The following is a 17048-nucleotide window of genomic DNA, read 5'->3' as shown; positions in this document are numbered from 1 at the left end:
TGCTCACTTTTGTTTTTTCCAACATTGAAATGTCAAAAATTCTGTGAAGCATCTTTTGCCCCTAAAATTATGAATGAAGTCAAACCTATTCCAGACTGTTAACTCTACCATGGCACAGAGAAAGCTCAAGTTTTGATTCTGACCTCTTAAAATAAAATATAAACACTATAACCTACTCATCAAGAAGTCCAGTATGACCATGTCCATGAAGTCCACCAGTCGTGTGCCTTTATCATATGGTGCAGTCTTCTTCACTGTTGAGCAGTAGTCTGGCTCTGTCTCCCATCTGAGAAATACAAATGCAATTCAGTTCAATTCAACTACCTTATTACCTTATGGATAAACACCTTAGGACTATATAACTCCTGATAATGAGAACATTTCTCATATTTTCATTACTGTCTTAGAAAGAAAGATGGTATTTTCATTCATTCTAAAAAGCTTCCACATTTATTTTAAGTATCCGCCTCCTGTAAAGCGCAATAACACAATTAAATATTTTACAAATCGTCACCCTGTTGAAATAATGGCCTAAGTCATTTTTTGACGAAAATGAGTTTTGGGCCTAAATCATCTCTTGATGATTCTGGCCACCTCTGGTAAAATCGCCTTAATCCTTAGTTGAAAGGATTATGTTCTTTGTGCCCTATAGGACAATGGCGTAAGTCAAGAGGGTGACTTAGGCCATTTTATACTTCTCCTAAGTCAACATTTTTGATTCTTTAGGAGTGTAATTACTTCTTTGACAATTTGCCACATAGTTAGGCAAATCAAGATGACCGAGAATGAAGATTCAGAGGATAATCTGAATAGTACTGGGATAGGTACAAAAACCCAGCAAAGAAGAGCTGGACAAGTGAGGAGAGGGACATGCCTCCTCAGCGTTTGATTGACCTGACATTTGTTCAATTTAGGTTACAGTTATTTATGTTTTGAGTTTGCTTTATGGAATTAAAGGACAGTTCAGTCAGACAACTCATGTTTAAGTTGTTTATTGTAGCAGCAAATACATATTCATGTTTGGCGCCCAGGCTCCGGCCTCATCACTCCCTGCAGATAAGTTTACATGCAGACTTTGAGGAGTGATGAGCAAAACATACTAAACACCCCCGGAGCCTGCAGGTGGAAGCTGGGGAGGCGACGGGGAAGAAGAAAATATCAGCAATGGCATGCAGCAGCAGAGGCGTTGACAGGCAGAGGGAGAGATGGGAGATTTTCCCCAGTTTAAATAGACCGCCAATTTGAGAGGCAGAGGGCAGGATGGATGATGGTTATGAGAGTGGGACATGTGACGTGTATGGCATTGCAGCTCGAGTTGTCTGCCTGAACTAGCTCGCAGGCGTCGCTCCATTTAATAGTCAGGTTTCAAAAAGTTGTCAAAACTGGATGTTGGAAATGGGTTAAGTTTAATAAAAATCCAGCAAAGAAGACCTGGAGAAGTGAGGAAAGGGACTGCCTCCAGACCAATTTAACTTACCTTACATTTGTTTAATTTAACTCAGGGTCATTTCAGTTTTGAGTTTGCACTATGCAATGCAAGTGCAGTTGAAGCCAGGTTTAAAGTTGCCTAAGTCACTTTATTCTTTAATGTTGCATAATTGACACACAACGTTCTATGTATATCAACAGTCATCCACTGTCAAGGCCTTTTTGATTGAAATGATTAATAAATATCATATGCTTTGCATTTGGTAAGGTTTCAGGCCTTTATTTTAATAGGGTGACAAAATGCAGTATCGATATTATAGAAGCTGCCAAGTTTTCCATGTTTTTCTAAACGAAATACCAGCTCTGCTAAAAGTATCTCTAAATCTATGTGGAGTGTCTTTGATTATAGATAATACAAACATTGGAAATGAGACAAAGCTGTGGTCTAGCTGAGAAAAACCTCAGAACAAGAACTTCCTTGAATAAAAAAGGGTACATTGATAAAAGAAAAAAAAGCAATAGAAATAAGGTGTCTTCTTCACAATCTGGTCCTAGAAAGACACTTTTGAAAGTTTTTTGGAGATGCTGGAGTGATGTGTTGAACCACTTTACATCATCCAGCTCTTTTGTTCCTCCATAACTTCAGACCCCTGTACCCACTAACTTTGCCAGCTTGCTCCGGCTGTACGAGCGTCTCCAGGGGGATCTCCATGTCCTACGGGACGCCAATGAAAGATCCGGCAACATGACAGCCAAGGAGGCTTCCAAGTCTCTGGGGCGTCCACACACAGCATGCTCTGTGGAACAGTAGTAGGAGCACTGACCGTAGAAACACACACTGCCCACTAGGGGGAGCCAGAGGAACACACAGAGGAGAGAAGAAAGGGGAACAATTTTGGATGAAAGAGGTTTTTGGATGATTGTGACCAAAGAGAATTAGAAAAAAGGAACAAAATTCAAAGAGATTCATAATCAGTTGGCACAAAGAGGGCGTGATGAGCAGATACCAGGAGAGTTGAAGAAGGTCCGGGCCAGCTTGCGGTCAGTAGTGACGGCTTTGATCTCCTTGACCACATCAACCAGCCTGCCCACCACCGGAGGGATTCTCCTGTAGCCCAAAATCCTGCAAGGGGAGGGGGGGTAATGCAAGGACAAAGGCAAGTTGAAAAGACAGAGAGAGAGATTGAAAGACAAAACAAGAGAGGACAGGTTCAAAAGAAGAAAACTTAGTCTGGTTGAAAGTAATATGTGTTGCATTTTATCAGCCTTTGTACATTCCCGGCAGTAAGAAACTTAAAATTCGTACCTGTCCAAGTGAAAAGCTGCAATTTCTGCATTGTGTCTCTCAAAGTCAGAGAAATAATACAGGTTGTAGTTGGTTTCTTCATCTCTTTCCTGCCTGCCACAGAGAGTGAAGTCAAACAGCAAATCACATCAATATGTCAACTGCAATTAACAACCTACAAGCTGTAGTTAATACAGTTCAGAAGAGTCTTTGTAAACTAAGGCTGGTTCTAAAGGCTGATAAGACTAAGGTGATGTTCTTCTCGAAGTCTAAGAGGACGGTGAAAGATGACTCTCAGATCTTCACTTCTACAAATGAGGAAATCGAATGTGTCCCAACATTTAGACACTTGGGTTTTCTCTTAGATGAAAATCTTTCTTTGAATCATCATATTGAGAGTTTAACCAAAAAACTGAGGGTGAAGTAGGGTTTCTTTTAAAGAAACAAACGCTGTTTTTATTTTGCTTCTTGGAAAAAGCTCATTCTAGCAACCTTTGTATCTTTAATTGATTAAAATGATATTCTTTATATTCATGCTTCTTCAACCTCTCTAAAATGTTGGACTCTGTGTGTTGGACCATGCTAGATTGCAGTTTGTTTATGGTTTAGGACTCTGCACACATCACTGTATCTTGTATGAAAAGGTTGGCTTGTCTTCCTTACACAACAGAAGAATGGAGCATTGGTATGTCTTTCTTCATAAGGCTGCACTACAGGAGCTGCCGTCTTATTTATGCTCTTTATTGACTCCTAAAGTTGTCAGTGGCCCATGGACGAATTCTCTTTGTCATTCCTTGGACTCACTCTGTTTTTGGTAGAAGTACTTTCAATGTTTTGCTCCCTCATCTTGGTCTGAGCTTCAAGGTCACCTAAAACTGGATTGTTTGATTCGTTTGGAGGATTTTAAAACTAGGATAATGGACCATCTGATCAGCTTGTGCACATGTTTTACTCATAGACTGTATAAATAATGGACGTAGTATCTGTGATGTCACCCATCTGTTCCTGAGCGCTGTTTTGAAGCCAATTGTTGGCTGGAGCCATATTTGAAATGTTAAACTCAACCAGACTTAGGCTGTTTCCGAAATGGCTTACTATACTAGCAGTACGTACTGATTTGTCCAAAATTCAGTAGTAGTAAGTGAACAAGAGCAAAATCTGCAGTATGCCAAAACTCCCCGGATGTCTACTGATTCGGGAAAATATCTCAGTATGCACCAGACCAGTCTGCCTCGCGTACTGTTTCCCATAATGCACAGCGCTCGTTCTGCTTTTTCTTTTTCCTTATTTTTTGAAAGGGGGAAATCCGTTTTTGGGTGCTGTGAAAGTTATCAAATAACATATAAACTACTTCCTAACTTTTCAAATCATAAATGGATGCTAAATAAGCATTTTATTTATCAGCTTCGCCGTTGTTTACTTCCGCTTTCCGAAACCGGAAATCCAACGACATCTGGCCCAGCGTGCTGCATGACAGATCGAACAGAACAGTCATACTACATACTAAATTCAAACGCAGTATGTAGTAGGCAATACCTACTGCCTACTACATTAGTAAGTAGTATTTAGCAGGCCATTTCGGAAACAGCCTTAGTGTGAGGTAAAGAGGTGGAGTTTGAGCCTCCTAGCCAACAGCTTTGTGTTCCCGTCTGTCAATCAAGTCAGTCATGTCCTTATTTGGGCAAAAACTCATAATCTTAATATCTTCTGAACCATCACGTTGGAAAAAAATGTACTCCCTGAAATTAGCTATGTAGACCGAAGCCGTTTTTTTGAACCAGGCTGTAAACATGTTTATTTCTGCCGCAAAGATCATCTTTTTTGAATGGGTGTGTATGTGGTTTCCTGTGATTCTGCAGCCAGCCTCAAGCACATTCTTGATGAATTGCAGTTTATAACACTTCTGCATGGGCTTCATATTTTGAGACTGGAGGTTGCTTCTTGGTTTCACTGCTTAACACTGCTAATTTATGAATTGATGTAATAGTTACTTGTTACTATTGTTCTCTTGTTCTCAATGTGAAACTTTTTATACTGCTGTCTTGGCCAGGACCTAAGAGATTATAAAATATTAGCCCTCCTAATATTTACTTTAACAATATCTCCCAGTTGTCTGAATGCTTAAAAGAAAACCTTCATTTTCTTAATCTGCAGTTTCCCCTCATGATTTATTGCAATAATATTTAAAGAATATAACTAGAATGATGTAATCCTCTTGATTATTAAAAGAAATCTTTGTAATAAGAGGTATATGTTGGATTTACTGCTCTGTGGTACTCACTTCATGGGTTTGAACATGGCCTGTCCGTAGTTGGGAAATGAGATCACCAGCTTCAGTTGCGTCCCTCCAGACTTCTGCACTAAAAAACAGTACTGAGAATGTTTCCATGGCAACAACACACAGAGCGCAAACACACACACAGTGCAGTGTCAGAACACACAGGCCATTAATGGGGCATCAAGTCTCATACACACACTCACACACTTTAACACAAGGAGAAATATGACAGTAAAAGTATGTGCGTCATCACTACGTTATGACACTGTCCAGCCACTCACATTTCTACAGCACTAAAACACACACTCTGTTATATACAGTGGGTTATTGTATGACTTGCATTCATTCTAACAAGTGCTACCCAACCATCTCTACAGTATATACTGTTATAATGAATCATCGAAAGCATCACATAAAATAAGTTGAAGGGTTTTAAACCTTGTAAAAGGAGAGTTATCCGAACTTGACTCCTTGAATTCAGATAATGAGGCAGATGAGCCCAGGAGTGAGATAGATGGTAAGTTTAGATATTAAGAGTATTTTTTATTCATGGCGTTTTCATCAACTTTATGTCTTATAGGCTATGTAAGATCTAAATCACAAGGCTGACTCCAATCTTCTCCAGTTTAAGTCCCGGTTTCATTCCAAGTAAATGTGTAATCAGTTTATTAGCCTACTATAGATAAGTATGGTTATTCGTTGGAAGTTCCATGATTCACTGAAGGCGAAAGTGACTTTTTCAGGTAATCTTATCTACAGTCATACATCAATCAAGTTCATGTGCATGTTCAGACCTGTACACAGACTCACAAATATGCAAACATCCTGTTCCAGATGTTAGGTCATCCAGCCTTGTTCGTCTCAAGTTTTATGACATTTTATGCTCGTCTAGTTTGGACGTCCATGGACATGAAAAATGACTGATAAAACATGTGTTGGCAAAAATGTTTTCTTTTCCCCCTTTGTTTGGATAGGAGTTAAAATCAGTTGGATAAAAGAGGTCTGAAGGGGCTAATTTGTCTGTTTACTGTGTCCGTTAATATTTGAACACATCATCATCACCTTTATTTATCCATCCTTTTAGATACTGTTATTCTCCCTTTACTTGCTGTCCTTAGACTCTTTTGATGAAAGTCAAGCTGGGCTGTTAGAGTAAAAAAAACGTTTCTTTTATTTTCTATCATTCTTTGTTTGTAAAGATCCAATGGAGCAAGTCTAGACTGTTCTCTTTGTGATATTATTTACAGAGACTCAAAACAAGTCTACCACGAGAGAACATTTGGCTCCATTTGACAACAGTAGCCAAGAAACAACTTTCTCAAGCAGAGCCAGATTCATGATTAATATTATAACTAGATATGGATACCTTACATTAACCTAATGGAGGTCAACTAATGTTGTTTATGAGTTTCACTATCAATGATGGACTTACTATCAAAGAGACTTTATGTTGAGGGTGGTGCCTGGAGAATTAGTCATAAACCTCACATTATTTATTCTCACATTCATCAGACATCTTCTTTGGAGTAGTCTGCTGGGGAAGCAGCATCTCTTCTGCTGACAGAAAGAAACTAAACAGACTGGTGAAGAAGGCCAGCTCTGTCCTGGGCTGCCCGCTGGACCCTGTGGAGGTGGTGGCTGACAGGAGGATGATATCAAAGCTATCATCTCTGATGAACAACACAACCCACCCCCTGCAGGCGACTATAACTACATTGGGAAGCAAGTTCAGTGACAGACTTCTTCCCCCGCGGTGTCTCACAGAGAGATACCGCAGGTCCTTTCTTCCTGTGTTGGTCAGACTTTACAACAAACAGTGATAATATAATCTCACCGGACGGACACAAGTTTGATATTCCCCTGTCTATTTATTAATGTGCAATAACTACTCCAAACATGTGTAATACTTTTCTGCCCACATTCTTACTTCTGTACATTGTTTTTTATTCACCTATGTCACTTCTGTGTACATTTCTTATGGTATCACTGGTTGTGTAAATATATTGTAAATGTACTAATTTAGTTTGTACATACCTATCTCAGAAAATGCAAATTTACTTTTTTAATTGCTAATCATTTTTAATAATTGCTATTATATATGCTCTTTGTTGTTTGCACTATCTACTGCTGCTGCAACACTGTAAATTTCCCCGACGAATAAAGGAATATCTTACCTTATTTATTAATTATTTCTTTTTTCAGAGTTTGCTTTTCTGCAGATGTAGCAGTATCCCTCGCTTTTGTTTTGTTAGTCCTGTTCATTTTTGTCTTGTGTGTTTTAGGGCATTCCACACACATGGAATCATACCGATAGACTTTCAATCTACAGAGGTGAGTCTGGAAGAGAGCATGACCCCCTCAGTAGCTCAGACTCAACTGTATCAGAGTGAACATTTTGTAATTAAGGGGGGTGAGGGAATGTTCCTTATCACGATGTATTGTGTCTCCTGCACTATGTAATGGAAAAATATTAATTAAAATAATATAAAAAAACTAATTTAACAGAGCCAGACTGATGGGGAATGGCTTTCTGCTGCGACTGAATGGGCCGTGAAAGTGGAGTAGAGAGAGAGAGAGAGAGAGAGGGAGAAAGAGAGAGATGGGTAGAGACAAACAAAAACAATCAGAGGAAGAACAAGAACAGATAATGCAGACTTATGGCTACAATACTAAATAATATGTAATATTGCAAGAGCAGCACAGTAATGAAAGCAGAGTGATAGTATTAATTGTATCAGTGAAAGTCAACATTATCATAGTTATTTTAGCTGTTAATAACCATTATAACAAGAATGTGGGAAAAATCAATCGTTCTATCTGTTATCATTGTTGTGCAATAATACTGTAACTATTGTATTTTCTTGGGCTCACTGCATCATTCACTTCCTATCATTATGGTACATACTGTGTGTGTTTGGCAACCTGGTGCAATTATCCCCTGTGCAATAACTTAGCTATGCACAAGTAGGAAGTGTCCATAGTGTATGGTGTATTTGTTATATTTTATTTAATCTTATTTGATATGATTCTAATCTTTACCGTTAATTATTCTATTTTAACCAGAGGTTTGTAGGTTTTGGGAAACTATTTCTCGCATCGTATCCACTATACTTGAGAGAGCAGCCCCTCACTCACAGTGTCTGCTGCTGCTTAATGACACCTAATCCTTGGAGCTAACCATTAATGAAAATCGACATTTGTTCGCTGGTTCTCACAGCTGCTTAAAAAAAATGGTGGCTTGCCACTGGAAACAGCCACTTCCCTATTCAGTGAGGGAATGCTCTCCACTTACAGAGATATTGCACAGCTGGAACTATCCACAGCTAGATTACACTCTACTAAAACACAAAATGTTACTTGTTGGCTGAAGCTGCTACAAAATATTGAGATTAAGTGCCTCCATATCAATTAATACTTTCATATTTAAAGCTTTATATGTGTGTTTATGTTCAAATGTGTTTGGGTGCATTTGAAATCTTAGGTGTGGGTGTATTTTTGCGTATGTGGATGTACTTATGCACATATGTTTATCTCTGTGTATGTACATGCATGCATGTATGTTTTCTTTTTCATGAATGTATATGTACTATCTATGTATGTATGTATGTATGTAGACATACAGTATGTACGGTGGCCCTGAAGGCCAATGGTAATACATATTTCAAAAACGCAAAATTAATTTCACTTAGCAAAACAAATGTCAGAATCACAATGGTCCTTTTTTCTGATTGGCTAATCCAAAGTATGTCTGGCATCAGTCATTTATCATTTCCTGTATAGATATTATATGTATGTCCTTTGTTGAAGTATTGTGCAACTCAAGCTCCTCTTCCGCTGGCTCTGCTATTGCAGTATCCAGTGTAAACAGGAAATGATACATGACTGATGCCGGACAGACTTGGGTTTAGCCAATCACAGACAAGTACCATGGTCCTACCCTTTCCGGTTTCCTGAAATTTATTTTGTGATTCCGAAATGTATTTCCTGATTCTGAATTTTGTTTTGCTGAGTGAAATTAATTTTGCGCTTTTGAAATATTTATTACTATTGGCCTTCAGGGCCACCGTATAAATGGGCACGTATGTGTGTGTATATATATATATGTGTGTATATTGATATGTATGTATGTATGTATGTATGTATGTATGTATGTATGTATGTATGTATGTATGTATATATATACATGTATGTGTATATGCACGCATGTATGTGTGAATGTGTAAGTTTATATACAGACTGCTAATGGGATACCAAGACGGTGGAGGGATGAGAATTTTTTTTTTTTTTTTAACTTTTCTTAGTTTAATATAAATGTCATCATGATTAATATTTGATTATTGTTGTTATTATTATTATTAAACTTTGACCTATATATATATTTTTTTTTTTCTTATTTTCTTTTTTTTAAATTATTATTATCATCATTATTTTACTATATGTTAGGGTCCATTACTTATTTTCTCTCTTCTTTAGGTGTATATGACCCTGTCTTCTTTTATTACTACCCTATACACACTGCCATATGGTGCGGGGGGTCAATAACATGGCTGAACCATCACTTGTGCTATGTTTTTGCAATGCCAAAGCCACTGTAAAACAACCAATAAATAATTAATTAGAAAAAAAATGCTTCTACTTTAACTTTAGAAGTATATTGCCATATTCCACTGTCCTTTATCGTAAACTGTTGTAACAAAAAAAAATCTCCCAATGGGAGATCAATAAAGTTTATCTTATCTTAGATTATTGTAGCAGTTAGAGTTTCATGCAGAAATCTGAATGATGATATTAAATGAAATGCATTGTACACAGACAGAGTTGTGGTGATGGTGTTATTGTTTCTCCAACTCTTCTGTTTGTCCTCCTGCTGCAAAATGCAACTTAATGGTATTCAAGCAAAAGATACATGTGGACATAATTTGACTGTGTAATTGCAAAGAGGAGATGGAATTCATCATCATATTGAACTCTGTTGATAGCACATCAAAGAGGAACTCCCACAAACTTTGAATCCTAGAATACACAGTCTATAGAAGTGGAAGCTGAAACCTCCAGGAAATGACTGAGGAAAAAATCTGCCTCTGCAATAATGAAGCTATGTAAATTAAATCAACTTTAATGTGCTATACCCCAAAAAATAAAGGCTGGGGGCTTAATCGTGTGCTTGCGTAACCAACTTAGAGAGGCATGTCTAGGGGGGCAAACATCTTTTTATGCTTTCTTTGCGTTTTCCATGCAGCACACTTTATTTTTCTCTTTGTCTTTTTACTTTAAGTTGTGACTTTGCAAACAAAAAATCTCCTTTCTGAGCCCCAAAAGAAGGAAGCCTTGAAGATTTATTTATTGCAACTCTGATGTGATGCTTTTTAAAGTTTGAAAACAGAGACACATCACATCTGTAGACTGGATACAAACTTTAGTAGAAGTTGATATTATCAGTTGAAGCATAAAGACATAGATTCTTCAAACTGCAGCTTTCTGTACAAAAAGCTTTCTGAGAAAGCTGCCAGCACTAGTGCTACCATTTGAAAGGTTAGCCTGTAGACCTTCAGTGGATCATGTATTCTTGTCCATCCTCTGCCGGGTCTCTACAGCTCTTCAAAGCCTCATGCCACCTTTCATGTCAAGGGAACTACAGAGAGAGTCTACATTTGAAAGTCTGTAACCTCAGGTGACACACCATCACCAAACTCCTCCCCTTCATCTGCCCTGTCCCTCCATGAAACCCCCTCACCTTGACCATGACAGGCTCACGTCCAGGGGCAAAAAGAAATACATTTTGCTCTGAAAGGTACACTCCTCTTTCTTGTCTTTCTTAGAAAGTACTTAATAATAAAGACTGAGTCACCTATGACTCAGATCCTCCTGTCCTCTACTCACAAAAACATCTCACTTTGCTTGTCTGACACCTCCTCTGTCATGTCTCGTGGGCTTGCTTTGGTGCAGCAGAGACAGACTCGGTGCTCTGCTCCAACCACCATCAGAATAAAAAACTCCAAACACAGGCAAAGAAACTGCAAAGACAAATAAGACTAAAATGCAAAGACAGCTTTAGAGGTTTAGTGACACACCTGCGCTGACGATGCGATGCGAGGCGAGCTGTTGGGTCAGCAGCTCCATGTTGGAGTCACGGTGCGGGTACAGCTGCCACCGGGTGATGCCCAGGTGAAAGCGTAGCCAGGGGGGATGGCTGTTACTGCTGCTGTTCCAGTGGACGTCGAGGTAGTCCTCTTGACTGGCACTCACCCTGGGGGCAGAAGAAAGAGAGGCGGAGAAGGAGATTAAAGAGGAAGAAGGGACAAGATAGAGAGTTTAAGCATGACGTTATTCTGTCAGATTCACTCAGTGATACAGAGACTACTGCTGGAAACAGCTACGCAAGATAAAGATGTGATGATTTATACAGAAAATGTAAAAGTTTTCCAACAATAACTAGTCTAAAACAAATACAGACTGTGTTTGATTCAAAAATAAGCTTATTTCACACACTTTTGCAATAACAAGCAGAATAGTGCAGTTTTCCTTAGACATGACCTAGTTTGTTGACAAGTTTGCAGAACATTTGATGCCGATTTGAAGAGAAAAACAATAACCAGTCAAAGATAAATTCATAAATATTGAATACAGAAGTTTGAGTCAGTAGTAAAAACTGAAGATGGAGACTCTAACCATGTTACTGAAACAAGGAGGAGACCATAGACTGTGTAAAAAAGGGACGTAGTACCCGTGAGGTCACTTGAAGCACTGTTTTGAAGCCAATTGTTGGAAGGTGCCATATTGGAAATGCTGAACTCAACCTAACCTTGTCCGAGCTAGTGTGAGGTAAAGAGGCGAGGCTTAAGCCTTATAACTAACAGCTACAGGGTGCCCGCCTGTCAATCAAGCCAGGCATGCCCTTGGTTGGGCAAAACTCTTAAGTTTAATATCTTCAAAAATACAAAGTTATAAAATAATTCACTTCCTGTAAAGTGTGTACTGAGAAAGAAATTAGCTGTTCAGACTACACTTATTTTTTTGTAAGCATGTTTATTTCTGCTGCAAAGATCGTCTCTTTTGAATGGGTGTGTATGTAGTTTCTGGTGTTTCTGCAGCCAGTCTCTAGTGGACGCTTGATGAACTGCAGTTTTAAACACTTCCGCATGGGCTTCATATCTTAAGACTGGAGGTCAGGGCCGACCCGTGGCATAGGCAGTATAGCAAATGCTAGGGGTGCCAACCATCCATACGGGGTGCTGCTTGCACCCTAAATGAGTGAGGAAGAAATTTTGAAGATAATAGGAAAAATAATATTATTTTATCTAATATAATTTGGGGTTAAATTGCAGAATGATGCCAGTATACATTCAAAAATAATGGTTTTCAAAGCAGTTTTTGAAGGTTATAAGTGTTCATGATTTGCTGTTTTCTTTACACTTTGGAAGCTGCTAGCTTAATTAGATAGAAAATGTAGACTAGGCTTAAATAAGCATTTTGCTTCTGCCTTTTCAGTCATCACTTAATACATCACTGTTGCTTTGTTGAAAGTGTCTGTACTGTGAAATGTATTGTTATATAATAACTGAATAAATTATACTACTATTACATTATGTATTTTGAAATTGTATTTTTTTCCTGCTAAATATCAGTGTTATTACCATTTAATTAATGTTCTTTTAGAGGGCATTTTTATTTTAAAATATACAAACCTGGAAAACATAAAGCTGGATGTCAGGTGTCTCTCAGTGTATATGTGATGTGATTGTTGGTGGAGTTGGTTATAATACAAGGGGCACCAGTTGAAATCTTGCCTATAGGGCACCAAGTCAGTTAGGGCCGGCTCGGCTGGAGGTTGCTGCTTGGCGGGAACCAGGTTTCTTGTAGTGACTCCTACAAACAGCTGTCGATGTGGTTCAGAGGAGGAGGCGACGATCTTGCATTTATAAAACTAGCAGCTTTATTATCTCAAGGTCCACATGTTCACGTTTAATGTATATGAATGCATGTTAAAGGGGTTGATTAATATTGGTGGGCACTTTATATCGCAGCCTCTGCCATCAGTGAATCAATGTATCATGGATGGGGGAATTTGGTATTCAGAAGACTCTCACAGAAAGCCTCAATAAATACAGTTCATTTACTATTTACCATTACAGCAGCAACACAGTGACAGCCTACGGACCATCTTTGACAACAGGGCGTCACGTCCCTGCAGTCTGAACCATCTGCTGACAATCTTTCATTTTCTGTGCATGAATTCTGTTTCAGAGGGAACGCAAACTAAACCAGAATATGACTTCCAGCATCCAAGGAGTGTTTAGCTTATAGCTGTTTTCAGTGATATATACTGTGTGAGTGTGTGTATATGCACTGTCCTCGGTAAAGAGGTGTTTCATAGTATATCAGCTGCTGTAAGGATGAAGTTGTATAGAATGTTTTTTTTTTTGGGAAGTGAAAGATGCTGTTGAATAAAAAAAGAGTGTTTGCTCTGGGAATGTGTTTTTATAGTGCAAGAATGATGAGTTATGATCTCAAAGGAGAACTCTTACACACCGACTCCTACACTCTCTCTCCTTCTTTCCCTCTCTCTGTTCTGATACCTACTTTTATATTATTTAGTATGTCAGAAAAAGATTTAGTGTGCCACAGTGTCTCACTTTATCTGCTCACCTTTTAGAACTATTTAAGCCTGCACACTTTCTGCTATACTTTGCCCCATAATCCTCTGCACAGTGACAGGTATATTATAGCTGGATGATTTGTTCTGTGTATGAGTATGTACAATAAAAACAGCAGAACTATAATGCTCGCTATAATAAAAGTAAAAGCACATCAGGAAATGAAAACAGTCTGCAGTTTGAAACCCGGAGAATTAGGAGTGTAACCCAACTTAATGCAAACTCTGCTGCATCTCATTTTAGATTTAGCACACAGTACATTCAACGATGAGATAAACAGGGCAGCAATTGAAACCCTGCAGTACTCTGAGTACAATGGAAAAGTAGGGTTTCCAAATTTTTAGCAGGCTTCATGCCTTAATGGGGACAGCTGCAGTGTGCTCTTTAGTTAAGAATAAGAATATGTTATCCACTCACAGGGAGAACACAGTGCTCACTGTGGGGAAATGAAGCTTAAGAAGTTTGGGACACAGAGTGTTTTGAGAAGCATAAAAAAGTAGTCCTAATTTTATGCACACCTCACTCAAAGTTAGCACCCCGTGAGGACAGCTGCAGAACATTTAGTGGCATAAAAAAAGAAGTATGTGGACACAATTTAAAACAAAAACTTAGGAGGATGCAAAAACAGTGTGTCATGATTTAATGTGTACTTCATACAAAGTGCATGCTTTATGACAGCTGCAATGTTCTCAGTTGTAAGAATGGAATGCAAGGACTACATGTAATACAAAAGGAACAGGAAGTATAGTAAGCACTCTGGAGCACAGAGTATTATGGGTATGTCAATGACTGCATCCCTGTTTTGTGCACATTAGCAAAGTATGCACTCGGTGAGGACTGCTGCAGTATGCTCTACAGTCCCTCCCCCATTGTGTGCACAAGGCTTTAGAGCAAATCAATAAGTAAGCTATGTGGAAAACAGTGTGTTACAAATAGTTCATAAAAAGAAGAGTATCCTGACACTGTGCATATATTATGCAGAGTATGCATTTTGTGAGGACAGCTGATTTAAAACACACTGTTCAAACATAGTTCATACTGAAGGAAAAGTAGTTGGTATGTGATTTAAAACACAGCTACGAGTATGTAGTGTAATAAAAAATTGTATGTCCTAATTTTATGCATACTCCATGCACATTGTAATCTTTGTAAAGACATATGCAGTGTATGGTATAGTTGAAAGAAAGGTATGTTATTTATAAAATAAGTAGGAATCAAGCGGTAACCTCTGGTCTCAAAATATGAAGCCCATGCGGAAGTGTTATAAACTGCAGTTCATCGAGGGTCCACTTGAGGCTGGCTGCAGAAACACAGGAAACCACATACACACTGTAACAGTCAGAATATAATTGTTGTAATACTGCCGTAATACCTGGTAGTGCCACAAGGTGACGCCACCTTTCTATGTTTGTCTGTTATATACAAAGAAGTTAGTCCCCTCTGAGCCCGCAGCAGTTGTTGTTACTTTCAGACCGAGAGAATTACTCTCACTTTAGTGAAAAGCTGGTGTAAGCTGTGCCTATTTTTTTGTTTGTCATCTGTGATGGATGAATATAGTGCCGTGTGGAAATCCCCACTCAGTCTTCTTTTGTCTGATGCTACTCGTTATCTTGGGTCAATTGCTTCCTTTTTTTTTTTTTTTTTTAAAGTTATATTTTTGGCCTTTTTGCCTTTATTATATAGTACAGCTGAAGAGTGACAGGAAATGTGGGGAGTAGAGAGTGGGGGAAGACATGCAGGAAATGGTCGACCGGCCAGGAATCGAACCGGCGACCCCTTCGACGAGGACTGTAGCCTCTGTATGTGGGGTGCTTAGACCGCTAGGCCACCAGCGCCCCAGGGTCAATTGCTTCTTGCTACCACCACTAGCTCTTTCCACCTACACCAGCTTTGTTACAACACCAATTCAAAAAGACGATCATTGCAGCATTAATAAACATGTTTACAGCGTGGTTCAAAAAACAGCTTGTGTCTATGTAACTTATTTCTCTATCAGCACACACTGTACGGGGGGGATTTTTTTCTAACCTGACAATTCAGACGATATTAAGATTATGAGTTTTGCCCAAATAAGGACATGACTGACTTGTTTGACAGGCGGGAACACATAGCTGTTGGCTAGGAGGTTTGGTTGAGTTCAGCATTATCAATATGGCTGCCACCGCCGATTTGCTTCAAAACAGCACTCAGGAAAAGATGGGAGACGTCACAGATACTACATCCATTATTTATACAGTCTATGGAGGAACTGTATACTGAAGTAAAATATGCAATCTGAAATACTGTGTTGTAAGTTGTAGGCAAAGTGTAGTGTCCCAACTTTATGCACACTTCACATAGTGTTTGCACTCCTAAAGATAGCTGCAGTATGCATTGTGTTATTTAGGACAAGTTATATAAAATTAAAGGACATATTTCACAAATTTTATGCATAGCTGATGTAAAATATTTACTTTGGATGGATAATTGTGGGACATGCTGTCCGAAAATGAAAAAATAATGAGCAGCAGTGTATTATGATTAGTATGTCAGAAATAATTGTGCCAATTCAATGCATACTTCATGTAAAGTACAAACTGTATCAGGGCCAGTGCAGTACATATTGTTGTGATAAGAAGGAGTAAATGATTTATCACACAGGGAGAGTCTTCAGCTCAGAAAACAGCGTCACATACTGACCACATCTGGGAGCTCCTCTCACTAGCCTTGACCTTCGTCTTCACTTTGAGCAGCCAGTCCTCCTCAGGGACGGGAGGGCTGGGCATGTTGTAAAGAGGATGGTCAAACAGCGCCTCCAGCTTTAACAGCCCTGACTCCACAGGGTCCTCTCCGTCAGCACCATGGCGACCCACACTGACTGGCATGTTCGTTGAATCCCTTTCTCCCTTCTCTGCTAATCCCATGTTGGAAAGTGTCTGCACATGACCTTTGGCGTCCTCATTGGCATCCTTAGTGGAAGAATCTCTGCGTGAGGTATCAGTCTGGGGCTCAGCTGGACCACTGCTGCCTGCAGAGTAGTTGGTGTTTGCCAGGTCTCTCAAGATGTGCGTCCTGGGAGGCAGTGGGTGGTCACAGGGTTGGTGGTACACGGGGAGAGAGACAAACACCAAGAGGAGGTGGAGGAAAATAGAGAGGAAAGCCAAGGACAGACAGATTGTCCTGGAGCGGAAGCGCAAACGCCACTTCATCCTGCTGAGAGGAGGGAGACACAGGGTCAGGAGCGAGCAGAATGATGGATGGAAGAAGCATTGGGTGTTCAAGATTTCAGAAACCATGGAAGGAGAGCGTATGAAAATGCCAGGATGAATAGCATGGCCTTGGGATGAAGACATTCTGGCAGCTTTTGACACTACTATAAAGAAAAGCACACTTCAATATCCTCCTCCCTGCTCACATTCTCACA

The 17048-nt window shown here is 39.3% G+C and overlaps 1 protein-coding gene across 1 annotated transcript in view; it reads right to left on the bottom strand.

Annotated features, from left to right (window-relative positions):
- The window catches only part of fam20cl (family with sequence similarity 20 member C, like), a 51579-nt gene extending 34741 nt beyond the window's left edge, over positions 1–16838 (bottom strand). The window contains exons 1-7 of the mRNA XM_034687628.1: positions 16325–16838; positions 11063–11238; positions 4995–5073; positions 2735–2827; positions 2436–2551; positions 2093–2273; positions 177–286 (exon numbers count right to left, since the gene is read on the bottom strand). Of these exons, the coding sequence (XP_034543519.1) occupies positions 177–286; positions 2093–2273; positions 2436–2551; positions 2735–2827; positions 4995–5073; positions 11063–11238; positions 16325–16833 (1264 nt within the window). The 5' untranslated portion in view covers positions 16834–16838. The remainder of the gene's footprint in view (positions 1–176; positions 287–2092; positions 2274–2435; positions 2552–2734; positions 2828–4994; positions 5074–11062; positions 11239–16324) is intronic.
- Positions 16839–17048: the final 210 nt, after the last annotated feature.

This window comes from Notolabrus celidotus, chromosome 7 (genome assembly GCF_009762535.1).
Source record: "Notolabrus celidotus isolate fNotCel1 chromosome 7, fNotCel1.pri, whole genome shotgun sequence".
Lineage (NCBI taxonomy): Eukaryota > Metazoa > Chordata > Actinopteri > Labriformes > Labridae > Notolabrus > Notolabrus celidotus.
The sequence above is the reverse complement of the archived record's forward strand: the minus strand, read 5'-3'. Positions and strand labels throughout refer to the sequence as shown.